Source organism: Canis lupus, chromosome 20 (genome assembly GCF_011100685.1).
Source record: "Canis lupus familiaris isolate Mischka breed German Shepherd chromosome 20, alternate assembly UU_Cfam_GSD_1.0, whole genome shotgun sequence".
Classification (NCBI taxonomy): Eukaryota; Metazoa; Chordata; class Mammalia; order Carnivora; family Canidae; genus Canis; species Canis lupus.
The window spans coordinates 331,675-347,400 of record NC_049241.1 but is presented as its reverse complement, the minus strand read 5'-3'; the positions used below and the strand labels follow the sequence as shown (position 1 = coordinate 347,400).

General features: G+C 49.1%; 1 protein-coding gene across 6 annotated transcripts in view; it reads left to right on the top strand.

The window, feature by feature from the left end:
• ALDH1L1 (aldehyde dehydrogenase 1 family member L1) overlaps nt 1–15,726 on the top strand; it is a 109,175-nt gene that overhangs the window by 75,124 nt on the left and 18,325 nt on the right. For all 6 annotated transcript variants that reach the window (XM_038565432.1, XM_038565431.1, XM_038565428.1 and 3 more), the window contains 4 exons: nt 3,559–3,709; nt 4,895–4,965; nt 8,057–8,162; nt 9,485–9,572. In XM_038565432.1, coding sequence (XP_038421360.1) covers nt 3,559–3,709; nt 4,895–4,965; nt 8,057–8,162; nt 9,485–9,572 — 416 coding nt within the window. The remainder of the gene's footprint in view (nt 1–3,558; nt 3,710–4,894; nt 4,966–8,056; nt 8,163–9,484; nt 9,573–15,726) is intronic.

The window sequence follows — 15,726 nt, the reverse complement described above, 5'->3', positions numbered from 1 at the left end:
GGAGTGAGTGGGATTGGGGTTACTTTATGCAAAAGCCAGCAACGGAAGTCTGGGGCCTGTTGTGTCTGCTGGTCCTTGCTCAGCTTGGCCCTGACTGCTGGCCTCTCACACTTTTTTGAAACCAGGGCAGAGGGACTCTCTCCCCTTAGTTCCATGAGAAATCTTTTTCTTTTTAAAGATTTATTTATTTATTTATTTATTTATTTATTTATTTATTTATTCTTAGAGACACAGAGAGAGAGAGAGGCAAAGACACAGGCAGAGGGAGAAGCAAGCTCCGTGCAGGGAGCCCGACATGGGACTCGATCCCGGGTCTCCAGGATCACGCCCTGGGCTGCAGGTGGCGCTAAACCGCTGCACCACCGGGGCTGCCCTCCATGAGAAATCTTAGAGAAAGGACTTGGGGTTGCTCCAGCTTGTAACAACAGGGTGGGACTGAGGCCTGCAGGAGAGATACTGCTCCCCTAGAACTAGGTGGTCCTAATGGGGGAGAAGCAGCGAGCCCCAATGGAGTGGGGTGATGTTTCCAAAACGGAGGGTACTGGGCAGACGAACTAAGCAGTGTTGAAAAGACTGGTGAACAAGCTGCTTTCAGGAACCTGGCTTTTATGCCCTGGGTCCTGGGAAAGCTGTCAGGCATAGAGCCCAGTCCTGGGAAAGCTGTCAGGCATAGAGCCCAGTCAGTCATGATGTGGTCCAGATGTACCTGTCATCTGGTGGGAGAGAGGCCCCATCTTGGCCTTGCAGTCAGAATGCCTTTTGTGTGTGTGTGTGTGTGTGTGTGTGTGTGTGTGTGTGTGTGTGTGTTCCAGAGGCCAGACATATCAGGACAGCCCCAGCACAGGGAACCAGACAGGGGAGCATGTATGGTTTCAAAATGGAATAGAGGGTGGGGTCTGGGGCAGGCAAGGGTACACCCAGCCTGCCATAATTCAAGTTACTTCCAAGACCCCTTGAAGAGCCATCAATTTTAGGAAGCCATTGGCTAGTGACCTAGAGCCCCCAGATTAGGCAAAACTGAACCATGCAGACCCAGGCTTGGGTGCAGAAACCTCTAGCCCTGAAGCAGAGACTCCCGGGGACGTGTACACTGGCCCAGAAGAGGGCCTTTCCCTAGAGGTGCTCTGCTGCCATCTACTGCCATGTGTCACAATGACAGCACCAGCAAGGCCACCGTCGGGGGGGTTCGTCCTGCACAGCTGAGGTATTAGAGACCTGCACTGCTTGGGCCAGGCCTGAGAGCTCCTGTAACCTGGCCCCGACCTCGTGCAGTGTCCCAGTCCCCGTGGTGGAGGTGTGCCCAGTGCTGGCCTAGGAGGGAGCAGCCCTTCATTCAATGCGGAAAGTAGGAACACCATGGATAGGTATTCTGGAATACAGAATGCATTGTAGAGATAAACTGGGAAGAACGATCTGGAAAGGAGAGTTAGAGAAAGCACTAGACAGCCCCCAAGGACCCCGAAGGGACAAGATAGAGCCTCTTAGGAACCTGGTCACCAACTGCTGGAGCAGGACACCAAGACCCGGTGGCGGGTCTGTGGGGAAGCCGTCCCTGCGTTCAGACATTTCCTTAGGTCCACAGCCAAGAATGTGGTGGTGGCCCTGGCTGCTGTTGGGAAGCCAGGGGAAGCAAGGCTGAGCCTGCCCAGGACCCCACGCTTGCCCCATACCACTGCGATTGATGGTGGTTGCCTCCATGGTCTTCCCCACTGCCACTTCCTCCACAGACGGGACTCTGGGCTGCAGAGCTGCAGCTTAACAAAGTTGACAATCCCACTCGGCTCTCTTGAAAAGCCTCCCAAATGATGTGCTCAGGTGATAGTTATTTTTGGGATTTATGACGTGGCCACACGACATGCATGTAACACCGTGGTGGAATTGGAGTGAGTTGGCCAATCAAGGGAGAAGATATGACCATGAGAAGTGGTAACGTGTAACCGGCTTCGTGGCATGGTGCTCCCATGAGGGGCCGTCCACAGATTGTGGTGGGGAGTCCCTACTCAACAGGAGGGGTGCAAGGGAACTCCTGGGGGCTCAGGGGTCAGAGAGAGGGTCTTCTGTCCCGGCAGCCCTGCTCCATAGTAGACAGGCGTCTGGGTCAGAGGGCCGGGAAGGGCAGTGTTACAACTGAGCTTCCTGGAGGATGCAAAGCAACAAGGCTCTAAAAGGCTAAAAGTCTGCTTGTTTGGACAATTTTTAAAACAATTGGATACGTAAGTGTGTATCTAGTGAGCTTCTGAGCTGACAGGTCTCCCCTGCAGTGAGGACACGAACGGCAAGGGGGATACATAGAGGCCATCTCTGGCTTGTTTATAACAGAGATTTGTACTTTGGCACATCTGTTTTTCTAGTCGATGAAACCCTAGCCGTCGAAGTGCCCCAAGATGGTGTTTTCATTATTTGGTCTAGAATAGTTCTCAAAAAGTGATTTACACCCTTGCTATTCTCCACTAGAGAATTACGTGGGTATGTCAGTGTCTCTGAGGTAACAGTTGGCTCTGGCACTAGGTTGCTTATGTCTGTTGGGTCCAGTTTCAGTCACCAGCCTTCTGCTGCATGCTGTGTGCCCAGTGGGTGTAGGAAGTCCAGTAGGGAGCAGGAGACCAAGACTATCCCAGCCCTCAGGGAGGGCAGACAGTTCTGGAATACTCGTCCAAGTGGATGTCTATAATAGGCAAAGTGTGAAGAAAGGTGGAGGGTGCTGTCAGGACGCTGCAGGGAGATGTGACTGATGTGGAGTGGGCAGGAATTAGGGTTGGCTTCCCAGAGAGTGTGAGTGTGTGCTTGGGAGTTTAAGACCTGCCACGGCTGTGTACAGAGGGGCTTATGCTCAGCAGGCTTTGGTCCCGGACTCGTCTCTGCCAGAGCTCCCCCCATACGAGGTTGAGAGCTGCTCTAGGCCTCTGGTCTCCAGCTTTTCTCGTCCTCCCAGCCCCTTGGGCATCCTGCTCCCTGAGCTCTCCCATCAGGGAAGGGAGCTAACTCCCAGGCTGCCCACAGCAGCACACCCACCAGCTCATGAGAGGCAACTGGATGTCAGAGTGCTCACACTTAAGTAGGACTGTGTAGATGCTCCTTCCCTTCAATCTCTCCCATTGCTCCCCACCCCACAGATGCCATCCCTGGGGGCGCATTCCACTGGGTTGGCTGGTGCTTGAAGCCAGACAGGCCTTCCCCTGGGCAAGGCAGTCTGCATACTGAGAGGGTGGCTGAATGGGGAATGGTGACCTCATTGCTACAGGAGGCAGAGGGCTGCTTTGCAGGATCATTCACGAGCATTATTACAAAGTAGTTAATCCATCAGTATTTTAGGAAGAAAGAAAGGAAAAGAGAGGAGAGGAAAGAGGTACAGAAAGGCAGCATCCTCACATCTATCCAGAGAAGAAACCTTGCTGTGCCATCCCGCAGACGGGGAGGCCGAGGTCAGCACATCTGAGTGTGGCAGAGCTGGGAGTGCAGGGGAGACCCTGACTCCTTGAGGAAGGGCCTCGGAAGACACGCAAGGCTGCTCCAGGCCCAAGCCCATCTCCCTCCTTGCCCCTCCCCCACCCCTGGCAGGTTGGCGGACCTCATGGAACAGCATCAGGAGGAGCTGGCCACCATCGAAGCTCTAGATGCAGGCGCTGTCTACACCCTGGCCCTGAAGACCCATGTGGGCATGTCCATCCAGACCTTCCGCTACTTTGCTGGCTGGTGCGACAAAATTCAGGTAGGATCAGGGCTCCTGCAAACCAAGTGAGAGCCCACATGGTCAGGCTGAGTGCCGGGGGCAGTGCATTAGCCTGTGTGCTGCTTAACAAACGGCCACAGCTTATGGCTTAAACCCCAGGTATCAGCTCACATTTCTGCAGGTGGGAAGTCCAGGCAGGCTGGGCTGGGTTCCATGCCAAGGACTCACAAGCCCTTGTCAGAGCCCTCAGACCTTGACACAAGGTCAGTGTCAAGGTGTGACCAGGCTGGGCTTTATCTGGAGGCTCTGGAGAGACCGTGCAGTGGGCTGGTTCAACTGCTGACAGACTTCAGTTCCTGTTGTTGCCGGAACTGAGGCCCGGGTCCTTGCCGGCTGCTGGCCAGGGCTGCTCTCAGCTACTGCAGGCCTTGCTCTGGCCCTTGCCCCAGCCCGCCATCCCCTGGCCCTTCTCAGCCTTGGCATCTCTCTGACTCTCTTCAGCCATGAACTGGAGACAACTTTGCCTTTACGAGGCTCCTGAGGTTCTGCTGGGGCCACCTGCCTCTTCCCCCTTCCTCAGGTCAACCGTGCCAATGCCCATCTTTGCAGAAAGGGGAGTTCACCATCTCTCAGGTCCCAGGGATAAGAATGTGACCTTGGGAGCCATTTTCAGAGGTTTGCCCACAAGAGGCAGTGATGGGACAGCCGCCACCCAGGGGCTCCTGGGGTATCCGCCATATCTGGGCTCCACACCTTCTGTCCTCTCCATGGACGGGGGTGCAGGTGTGATGGAAGGCTCATCTGCTCCTCCTGCTGCTGCGTTACTGCTGGCTGCAGCTGGCCCTCACCCGGGGTCTCCTGGGCCAGCATGGCCTCTAGAGGCAACTCGGCCCCTGACCCCTTCCCTTCCTGGCCCAGGGCAAAGCCGGAGGTCTTACCGCTCCTAGGACCAGCTTCCCACCCCAGGACTCTGCCCCACTTGGTGCAGCAGGCACCTTGCCCCTGTTGGCTCCCCGCTCAACCTGTGTCTGGAATCCTCAGAGCCCGTGTCATACATAATCTGGAAAGTTTGTGTCTCTCACCCATCTGGTTCCTGGGGACTTCAGGACACAGACAAGACCCCGTTCCTTTCTGAGCTCCAGGCACAGTCTGGCTGCCCAGGGGGAGGGGTGAGGAAACAAGGAGCCTCCTCCCAGTGACCACTCACTGCTGTGCTTCTTCCAGGGCTCCACCATCCCCATCAACCACGCCAGACCAAACCGCAACCTGACCTTGACCAAGAAGGAGCCTATTGGGTGAGTCACGGCACAGGGCGAAGATTTGCCACACACTGGGTGCTTTTCATGTGGTATGTCCATGGGCGCTCATCCCCTTTAACATACTTATTGAACATCTATGTATTCACCAATTACTACATGCCAGACATTTCAGGTGCTAGAGATACAACAAGGATCAGAGCTGATGAGAAGGCCTGTCTTCAGGGGGCTTACCTTCTAGCAAATAAAATAGCTTTCACTTCCAAAATATCTGCTCTGTGCCAGGCACTGTTTTAATGACTTTGTAAAGTATAATTTTGCTTAATTCCCTCAATAACCCCGTAGCAGTCAGGCTTGTAATGGGAAACAGAGGGTGCACCTGAAAAATTTTATCTGAAAAGACTGGAATGATGAATGTGCATAAAAACAAAGAACTACACAGCACCAAGGAACAGGGAAAAAATAAGAGCAATACGCAAAGGATAGGAGCAGGTGCTCAACAGGAGAAAGACAGATGTCCAGTCAACACAGAACAGACTAAGGATTGGGGAAGTGGTTCACACCCAGCAGTAAGGGGCCTCCCCTCACCATCAGAGGGCCCACCAGGAGGGAGAAAGAAGCCCCCTTGCACTGCCTGGGGTGGTGGATGGGGTCTACCATTGTGAAAGGCAGACCGGCAGGGATGTGCTCCCAGATGCACCCCTGTACAAGGCACAACTGACACAGACCCACTGGGAGACAAACCCCAGAGCACTCACAGCAGCCAACCTGGGCCCTAACAGCAAAACCGAGCACGGCCCATGCTGAACTCTGCACGTCCTCACCAGGGTGTGATGTGCAGCTGTGTGAAAATGTGGAGCAGAGCTACGCGGACCGCACAGAGCAGCTCCAAGAGAAACTCGCGTGAGGCAAACACGCTGAGGAAGGCCCTCTAAAATCATCTAACGTGCATCCGAGGCCCAGTGTGGTGGGCACCCAGCAGGCATTCCCACCTGCTCTGTGCCCCTTACATGTGGGGACACCGTGACCCACCCACAGCGACCTCACGTTCCCATGGATGGTGGTCAAAGGCACTCAGCTGCCTCGAGAACTGGGAGCATTGCAGAAGCAGGATGTGTTCAAATGTGGATCAACAGCAACGAGTACAGTGGGACACACCAGGTCCTGGAGCACAGGCCTGCTGCTGAGGGAGGCTCCCGTCGGGAGTGTGGGCTGTGGACACAGGCAAAGCCTCTCCTGCAGCCCACGGAGAAGGGTGAGGCTGCGGGGAGATGGCACTGGCTCCAGGGCAGGGGTTCCCACCCAGCCTGTCCCACAGAGGATGCGATATGGACGCAGTGCTCCAGGACAGCCCCCACCACAGGCAACTACCCGGCCAAGGTGTCAGAGTGTGGAGCGAGAGCCCTGCAGGGCCCGAGTGCTTGGGGCCCCTTCCTCGGGCACAGGCCATGAGAGTGGCTGGGCAGGGGGACCGAGCCCACCTGGCTGCCAGTCACATGAGTCTATAAAGGTCACTGACCTTCCAGATGCCTCTCAGAGAGTCTGTCCCGTCAGATTGAGGAGAACGCTGATGCTGAGCCTCCCAGTGAGCTGGGGGAGCAGGGAGGTTTTCCCTACACCAGCAGGTATATTAGTTGGCCAGGGCCATCATAACAAGTGCCCGAAACCAAGAGGCTCAAACAGTACACATTTGGTGTCTCAGCATTCTGGAGCTGGAAGTTCCAGTTTAGATGTCAGATGGTTGGTTTCTCCTGAGGGTGTGAGCGAGAATCTGCTCCAGGCCTCTCCCTTAGCTTCTGCTGATTTAGGCAGTCATTGGTGATTCCTGGTCACTGTCCTCACGTTCATGTGGTGTCTTCCTCCTGCATGGCTGTCTGTGCACATGGCCCCGTTTTTATAAACACATCAGTTGTGTTGGGTTAGGCACCCATCCTATTCCAATAAGACCTCATCTTCACTAATTCCACCTGGAGTAGCCCTAATTCTAAACCAGGAGGTTCTGGAGTTAGGATTGGTATCTATGGACTTTGGGAAGTATGGTTCAGCCCTGGCAGTGGGAATTCCCTGACATCTTTTTTTGCTTGGAGCCCCCACTACCCTGATGACCTCACCCCCTTCCCTGGGAACACTCAGTGTGCTCCAACTGCTGTCTCATCCCCTTGGGTCTGCTGGGTCAGCTGGGTGTACTGGGGTGGGGGAGTGGAATGTACCCCATTACTCCCAGGATGGTATGCCAGTCCCCAGTCTGTCCTGCCTTCAGCCTTTATACACGTTCTTCCCCCTGCCTGGGTTTAGCTAGGAAGTCATCTTTTTGGGAAACCTTCTGATGGGGATGATGATCATGAGTATATTGATGGTGAAAAAAAAAGGTCTCGTAGCCTCTGTGGAGCTCTTGTGTCGATGGGCTCGTTGTCTGACACTGACAAAAATAGTGCCCTGCATTTTGCAGGAATCAGGGCAAAGCAGGGCCACATGCCTGCTAGGACCACAGATGTCATCATTAGGCCCTCCGGGACTGTGGGGGGCCTCCTCCTGTTGGAGACACTGTTCAGCAGAGCCTTTCCCTGGGGCTGAGGGGCACCCTAACAATGGGTGTCATCTCTTAATGCAAAGCAGACAAGCCTTCTCAGGCCTCCCAGGCTGACTGCTTCATTCTCTCCATGCTACTGACCCCTGGCCTTATGCCCAGGAAGACCCTCACCCACTTCCTTCTGGCCCACCCTTGTGATCCCAACCCTCTCTCATACATACCCTCTCAGTCCACCATGCGATCCTTGGCCTTCTGCCAGGCCCTGCCTGCTGTCACCTCCCTCACTGCCTGGTGTCATGCCATGGCATGTTCCTAGACACGTCTCACAGCTCCTATTGGAAACTGGGTTCCCTGCCTTTATGCCCTTCTGGAAAGAGGGGCTACTGCCAGAATGGACATCTTGCCCCCTCAGAGACTGGGAAGGCAAGTATGAGCTATCTCTCAGGGGGAACTTCGGCTCCATATCAGGAAGCCCAGAGTGGAGTGGAGTGGAGTGGAGTGGAGTGGGTGTCAGACTTGGGAGAGAGGACACAGTTGGCAGGTGCATTCTGGCACCCAGGCTGAATAGAGAGACTAAGTCCCCCTTGTTTTGTATGGCAGGGTCTGTGGCATTGTCATCCCCTGGAACTACCCATTGATGATGCTCTCCTGGAAGACAGCTGCCTGCCTGGCTGCTGGGAACACAGTGGTGATCAAGCCTGCCCAGGTGGGTGTGGGTGTGTTCCAGGCCGGGCCTGTGGGCTTCAGAGGGTATTGGTAAGCACCCTGTAAAGGAGGAGACAGGTGGCCTGTTGGCCCCTTTGCCCATGTGGGACTGGTTTCTCCTCAAGGAAGGAAGGGTACTGTTGATGAAGGCTGGCCTTCTGGGGCCCTGCTCAGAGGTGGCATGCATCAGGGGCCAGTGTGGGCTATAGGCAGAGTCAAGTCAGCTGTCCATGGACCTGCAGCTGCTTTGTGAGCAGTTGGGGATTTTTCCACACATGCCAGCACTCTGGTTTTGGGGGAGCAGAAACCCTGTTCGGTACCCCTTTTGTTCAAGCCCTATGCTCTGAGACTAAAGCCCAGTCCCTCCTAGAAAGGCTACAGAGGTAGGACGTTGGGCTCACTCAGGCAGGCTGGAAGGGCCTGAGCAGGGTCCCCTGGGGATGAGGACACCTCTGCACGAGCCTCAGCTTCTTTCTCTGTACAGCAGCAGTAGCAACCCCTCCCCTGCTGGCCCCTAGAGGTGTGAGGAACTGAAGGCAAGATGCTCCATGTGAAGGCAAGATGCTCCATCACTTGGCTCTGAACAGTGTGCCCAGGAGGTCTCTTGCTCCCCTGGCTGCTTTGGGGCAATTTGGCTCCAGAAGTATTATAATAAAAACCAACAATAATCATAGTTGACATTTACAGTATTCATCCTGAGTCAGGCACTCCTCAAGCATTTTAATAATACAACGAATTACATTAAAATTTGCATATATTTGCTTATTGAGCATCACAACAACCCTCTGAGATGGTCTGTGACCCTCCCCCCACTATTAGTGTGGGGTGCTGTGCACAGATCCAGGCACTTGTCCCTGGAAGAGCCCCTGACAGGCCTACACCCATCCCAGGCCCAGATGTGGTACAGCTAGAGACCTGTGGGGGGTGAGGCACAGTCCACCCTTAATGAGGAAGATTACCTGGTCCAGATAGGAACAGCTGCTTGTAGGTCAAGGGGAGGGGACGGCCTCTGGCAGTGAGGCAGTAATCAGAATCTTGCACAGACCACTGCCTGGCACCGAGGTGCTTCCAGGCAGTCCTGGGACTCCACACTCTCTGAGTGAAGAAGGTATGAACATTCAGGAAGGGGCCAGGCCTGGCCACACGGCTGGAGCCTGCGAGGAGAAGGCGCTAGAAGGTACGTGAGGTTCTCCCAGCTGTCCCCTGGAGGGTCTTCCTGCCATGACTGCTTCTCCCTGCTTGTTACCTTGGCTGCTGGGAGAGGAAGGCAGGAACCCTACTTCCCAATCCCTCCAGACCCAGTCTTTTTTCCTGCCTCCACAGGTGACCCCACTCACAGCCTTGAAGTTTGCAGAGTTGACCTTGAAGGCTGGCATTCCCAAGGGGGTGGTCAACATCCTCCCGGGATCTGGTAAGGGATGTGGACATGGGAATCTGGGGGTGCCAGGGCTCTAGGCAGCCAGAGATGCACTTGGTCAGAACAGGGTTGCTGCATGATGCACGTTGGGTGGAGCAAAGTGGGGCACAGTGATCCAGTGGGGGTGGCCAGCCTGATAGGGAGATGGCCCTCTCCCATGGTAGGGGAGACCCACACCTGGAAGGGTTCTAGCTTTCAAATGCTTCCCTGAATGTTTTCCATTTTTTTGTATGTATATATGTGCTCTAAAATAAATTATGTAACTTGGGAATTATCTGCCCTTGGAGGTTTGAGAGAATTTATCTGTAGAACATTCTAGGCTTAGAGCATCTGGGGAGATATTATTACATGAATTGCTTTTTTAGTTTCTTCTGTGGTTAGTAGTCTAGTTTATCGGAAAACTTCTTGCACACATTTAAAATGTATTGACATAGAGTTGTATTAATAATTTCTTATAATTAATTCCTTTTTTTGATTCTCCTTTGATTGTTAGAATATCAAACTATATTTTTTTCTTTTTTTATAAATTTATTTTTTATTGGTGTTCAATTTGCCAACATACAGAATAACACCCAGTGCTCATCCCATCAGGTGCCCCCCTCAGTGCCCGTCACCCGGTCACCCCCACCCCCCGCCCTCCTCCCCTTCCACCACCCCTAGTTCGTTTCCCAGAGTTAGGAGTCTTTCATGTTCTGTCTCCCTTTCTGATATTTCCCACACATTTTTTCTCCTTTCCCCTTTTATTCCCTTTCACTATTTTCTATATTCCCCAAATGAATAAAACTTTATATTTTAGATTGCATAATCTTTAACCATCCTCAAATTCTTTCCTTTGCCAGTTTAAACGTACTGTTGAGCCACTCTACTGAATTTTTTATTTCAGTTACTATATTTTTTAGTTCCAGAATTTCCACCTAATTCTTAAAGAAAAAATTTTTATTGATATTATCCACTTGGTGAGACATTGCCATCATAGCTTCCTTTATGCATGGTTTCCTTTAGTACTTTGAACATATTCATAATGGCTGCTTTGAAGTCTTTGTCTGTTAAGTATAATATCTGAGCCCTCTCAGCTTATGGTGCCTGTTTCTTTCTTCCTTTTTTTTCCCTCCTGATGGGTTACAATTTTCTATTTCTTTGCATGCATTATAGCATTCTTTGTTAAAAGCTAGATAATTTAGGTAATATATGGTACCAACTCTGGATCCTGATCCTCTTCTTCCCTTTCTAAAGCTTGTTTTCATTATTTGCTTGTTCGTGTCTTTAGTGGCTTGGCTAGGCTATTTGACTTAGGTCTGTTTTCCCTGTGGTGTGTAGCCACTGCTGCCACTCCTCAGAGCACAGCCTTGAGTACAAGATGACAGGAGTTTTAGCAGGACTCTCTGACTCTTCTTCCCCTGGTCTCCCTGTTAAGCTGCTTGCCTCCTTTGGTATCACGCTCAACAGTTCAGCTCCATTAACTACAGTTGGCTTGCTCTCCTGTTTTCAGCAATGCCGGAGGGCATAAATTCCTTGACAATCTGATTCAATTAACTTTGGGACCCTTTGCAGGGGTACTTTTTGAGGCCATCCTTTGAGATTTGTTCTTACCCAGGGGGCTCTCTCCCAGTTCTCTCCGCTAAACTAATTGACCTGCAGCTGACCTCATTGCTGTCATAGAGCTGTGCCTTCTCTTAATTGCTCACCCCCAAAATCTCTAATGTTTTTGAGAATTGCCCTTAGAATTGAATTTCCCCACACAACTTCAAATAAAGTCAGTCAATACCTTTGGAAAGCTCTCTGTTCTTATAGAAAGCTCCTCCCTCTGCCCAATATTTCTGAACCACTGCATCAGGTGATGGGCCCTGTGAGGAAGCTAGGGGTAGGTGGATAAGGGCCCAACACCATCAACCTGCCACACCCCAGTTAGTCTTCACTTTATGAGTAGGGACTGTGTGGAAGCCATACTCAACCAGGAAGTTAGCCTCTAAAACTCAGAATTGGAGGAGATGCAAATGGTGATGGACTGCCCCTCCTGGTAAGATGTCATATCCCTGGCCTGGGCACTGGAGTAGAGGAACCCTACCTTCCTGACCACACTCACCTGGGGTGGAGTTTCCATCAATCGGAGGGAGAGGGGAGATGCAGAGGGAGAGAATTGTTCATGGCTCAGGAACCACATAGACTCTCATTGTTCTTACTGAGATTTAGCAGATTTACTTGCATAAATGTTTCTTCACTTGCTATATGGAAATTTAGGAAAATTTCTAGAAACTTAATTTTTCCTTTTTTTAGTAATTTTCAACAGTTAGGGGCACCTGGGTGGCTCAGTCAGTTGAGCATCTACCATCGGCTCAGGTCATGATCTCAGGGTCCTGTGATCAAGTGCTGCATCAAGCTCCCTGCTCAATGGGGAATCTGCTTCTCCCTCTCCCTCTGCAGCTCCCCTGTTCATGCTCTCTCTCTCTCTCTCTCTCTCTCAAATAAATAAATAAAACATTTTAAATAAAAAAATAATTTTCACCAGTTATATTTCCTTGGGAATCATCAACAGGGCTCCTCATGCTAGCCTTCTGAAGTGACTTCAACCTCATAGCTTTTGAATTTATTGTGTTCATATTTTCATTATTCTTAAATAACATGCAACTGTTTTAATATCTTCTCTGACCCAGTAAGTAAAAAGACTTTAAAAAAATTTTCCAAGTGTTTTTTTCTAAAATTCTGTTCTTATATTTCTAGTTTTAATATGTCATGATCACAGAATATGGCCTGTGTATTTTTTTGCTAGTGCTGCCATAGTAAAGTACCACAAACTAGATAGCTTAAGCAACAGAACCTTACTGATTAAGGAGACTAGAAATAAAGGTGAAGGTGTTGGCAAGGCTGTGGTCCCTCTAGCTTTTGGGAAGATCCTTCCTTGCCTCTTCCTAGCTTTAGAGACATCACTCCCATCTCTGCCTTGACCTTGACATAGCACTTTCCTTCTGTGTGTGTCTGTATTCAAATTTTCCACTTTATAAGGACACCATTGACCTAATAAATCCATTACTGGATTAAGGCCAACCCTAATGATGTCATTTTAACTGATTATATCTGCAACAACCTATTCCCAAATAAAGTCACATTCTGAGGTACTGGGGTTGGGATAGCAGCATATAAATCGGGGGAAGACACAATCTAACCCACAATAACTTATAAACATTCTGCTTTCTAAAATGGAGAATTTCTGGAGCACCTGCCCAACTCCGTCAGTGGGAGCATGCAACTCTTGATCTCAGAGTTGTGAGTTTTAGCCCTACGCTGGGTGTAGAGATTACTTAAAAACAAAATCTTTAAAATGGAGAATTTATTTGTGATCTGATATATGACACCTTCTTGTAAGTATTTCTTCAGTAGCCTAAAATAGTGATTTTATTATTATTATTATTATTATTATTACTATTATTATTAAATACACTTTATTTTTCAGAGCACTTTAACGTTCACAGAAAAACTGAGTTGAAAGTGTAGAGAGTTCTCATATACTCCATATCCCCTTATGTGCACAGCAGCTTCCCTCACTATGAACATCCTACACCAGAGTGGTTTTACATTTGTTGCAATTGACAAACTTACAATGACACAGCATTATCATCCAAAGTTCATAGACTTCATTAGGATTCACTCTTGGTGTTCTACATAATATGACAAATGTATAATGACATACCTCCACCATTGTTATATCATACAGAATAGTCACAGCCCTAAAACTCCTCTGAGCTCCACCTTTTCATCCCTCCCTTCCACCTTCTTTCCCTCCAATCCCTGGCAACCACGAATCTTTTACTATCTCCATACTTTTGCCTTTTCCACAATGTCATATAGTGGTATACATTCTTTTCTGATTGGTTTCTTTCATTTAGTAATATACATTTAAGCTTCACGTCTTTTCATGGCTCGATAGCTCATTTCTTTTTTTTTTAATAATTTATTTATTTATTTAATAATAAATTTATTTTTTATTGGTGTTCAATTTGCCAACATACAGAATAACACCCAGTGCTCATCCCATCAAGTGCCCCTCTCAGTGCCCATCACCCACTCACACCCACCCCCTGCCCTCCTCCCCTTCTATCACCCCTAGTCCTTTTCCCAGAGTTAGGAGTCTTTATGTTCTGTCTCCCTTTCTGATAATTCCCACACACTTCTTCTCCCTTCCCTTATATTCCCTTTCACTACTATTTATATTCCCCAAATGAATGAGAACATACACTGTTTGTCCTTCTCCGATTGACTTACTTCACTCAGCATAATACCCTCCAGTTCCATCCATGTTGAAGCAAATGGTGGGTAATTGTCGTCTCTAATGGCTGAGTAATATTCCATTGTATACATAAACCACATCTTCTTTATCCATTCATCTTTCGATGGACACCGAGGATCCTTCCACAGTCTGGCTATTGTGGACATTGCTGCTAGAAACATTGGGGTGCAGGTGTCCCGGTGTTTCATTGCATCTGAATCTTTGGGGTAAATCCCCAATAGTGCAATTGCTGGGTCGTAGGTCAGGTTTATTTTTAACTCTTTGAGAAACCTCCACACAGTTTTCCAGAGTGGCTGCACCAGTTCACATTCCCACCAACAGTGTAAGAGGGTTCCCTTTTCTCCGCATCCTCTCCAACATTTGTGTTTTCCTGCCTTGTTAATTTTCCCCATTCTCACTGGTGTGAGCTGGGATCTCATTGTGGTTTTGATTTGTATTTCCCTGATGGCAAGTGATGCAGAGCATTTCTCATGTGCTTGTTGGCCATGTCTATGTCTTCCTCTGTGAGATTTCTGTTCATGTCTTTTGCCCATTTCATGATTGGATTGTTTGTTTCTTTGCTGTTGAGTTTAATAAGTTCTTCATAGATCTTGGAAACTAGCCCTTTATCTGATACGTCATTTGCAAATATCCTCTCCCATTCTGTAGGTTGTCTTTGAGTTTTGTTGACTGTATCCTTTGCTGTGCAAAAGCTTCTTATCTTGATGAAGTCCCGATAGTTCATTTTTGCTTTGGTTTCTTTTGCCTTCGTGGATGTATCTTGCAAGAAGTTACTGTGGCCGAATTCAAAAAGGGTGTTGCCTGTGTTCTCCTCTAGGATTTTGATGGCATCTTGTCTCACATTTAGATCTTTCATCCATTTTGAGTTTATCTTTGTGTATGGTGAAAGAGAGTGGTCTAGTTTCATTCTTCTGCATGTGGATGTCCATTTTCCAAGCACCATCTATTGAAGAGACTGTCTTTCTTCCAGTGGATCGTCTTTCCTCCTCTATCGAATATTAGTTGACCATAAAGTTGAGGGTCCACTTCTGGGTTCTCTATTCTGTTCCATTGATCTCTGTGTCTATTTTTGTGCCAGTACCACACTGTCTTGATGACCACAGCTTTGTAGTACCACCTGAAATCTGGCATTGTGATGCCCCCAGCTATAGTTTTCTTTTTTAAAATTCCCCTGGCTATTCGGGGTCTTTTCTGATTCCACACAAATCTTAAGATAATTTGTTCTATTCTCTGAAGAAAGTCCAGGGTATTTTGATAGGGTTGCATTAAATGTGTAAATTGTCGTGGGTAACATTGACATTTTCACAATATTAATTCTGCCAATCCATGAGCATGGAATATTTTTCCATCTCTTTGTGTCTTCCTCAATTTCTTTCAGAAGTGTTCTATAGTTTTTAGGGTGTAGACCCTTTCCCTCTTTGGTTAGGTTTATTCCTAGGTATCTTATGCTTTTGGGTGCAATTGTAAATGGGATTGACTCCTTAATTTCTCTTTCTCCAGTCTCATTGTTAGTGTATAGAAATGCCACTGACTTCTGGGCAATGATTTTTGTATCCTGCCACCCTGCCAAATTGCTGTATGAATTCTACCAATCTTGGGGTGAAGGCTTTTGGGTTTTCTATGTAGAGTATCATGTCATCGGTGAAGAGGGAGAGTTTGACTTCTTCTTTGCCAATTTGAATGCCTTTTATTTCTTTTTGTTGTCTGATTGCTGAGGCTAGGACTTCCAGTACTATGTTGAATAGCAGTGGTGAGAGTGGACATCCCTGTCTTGTTCCTGATCTTAGGGGAAAGGCTCCCAGTGCTTCCCCATTGAGAATGATATTTGCTGTGGGCTTTTTGTAGATAGCTTTTAGGATGTTGAGG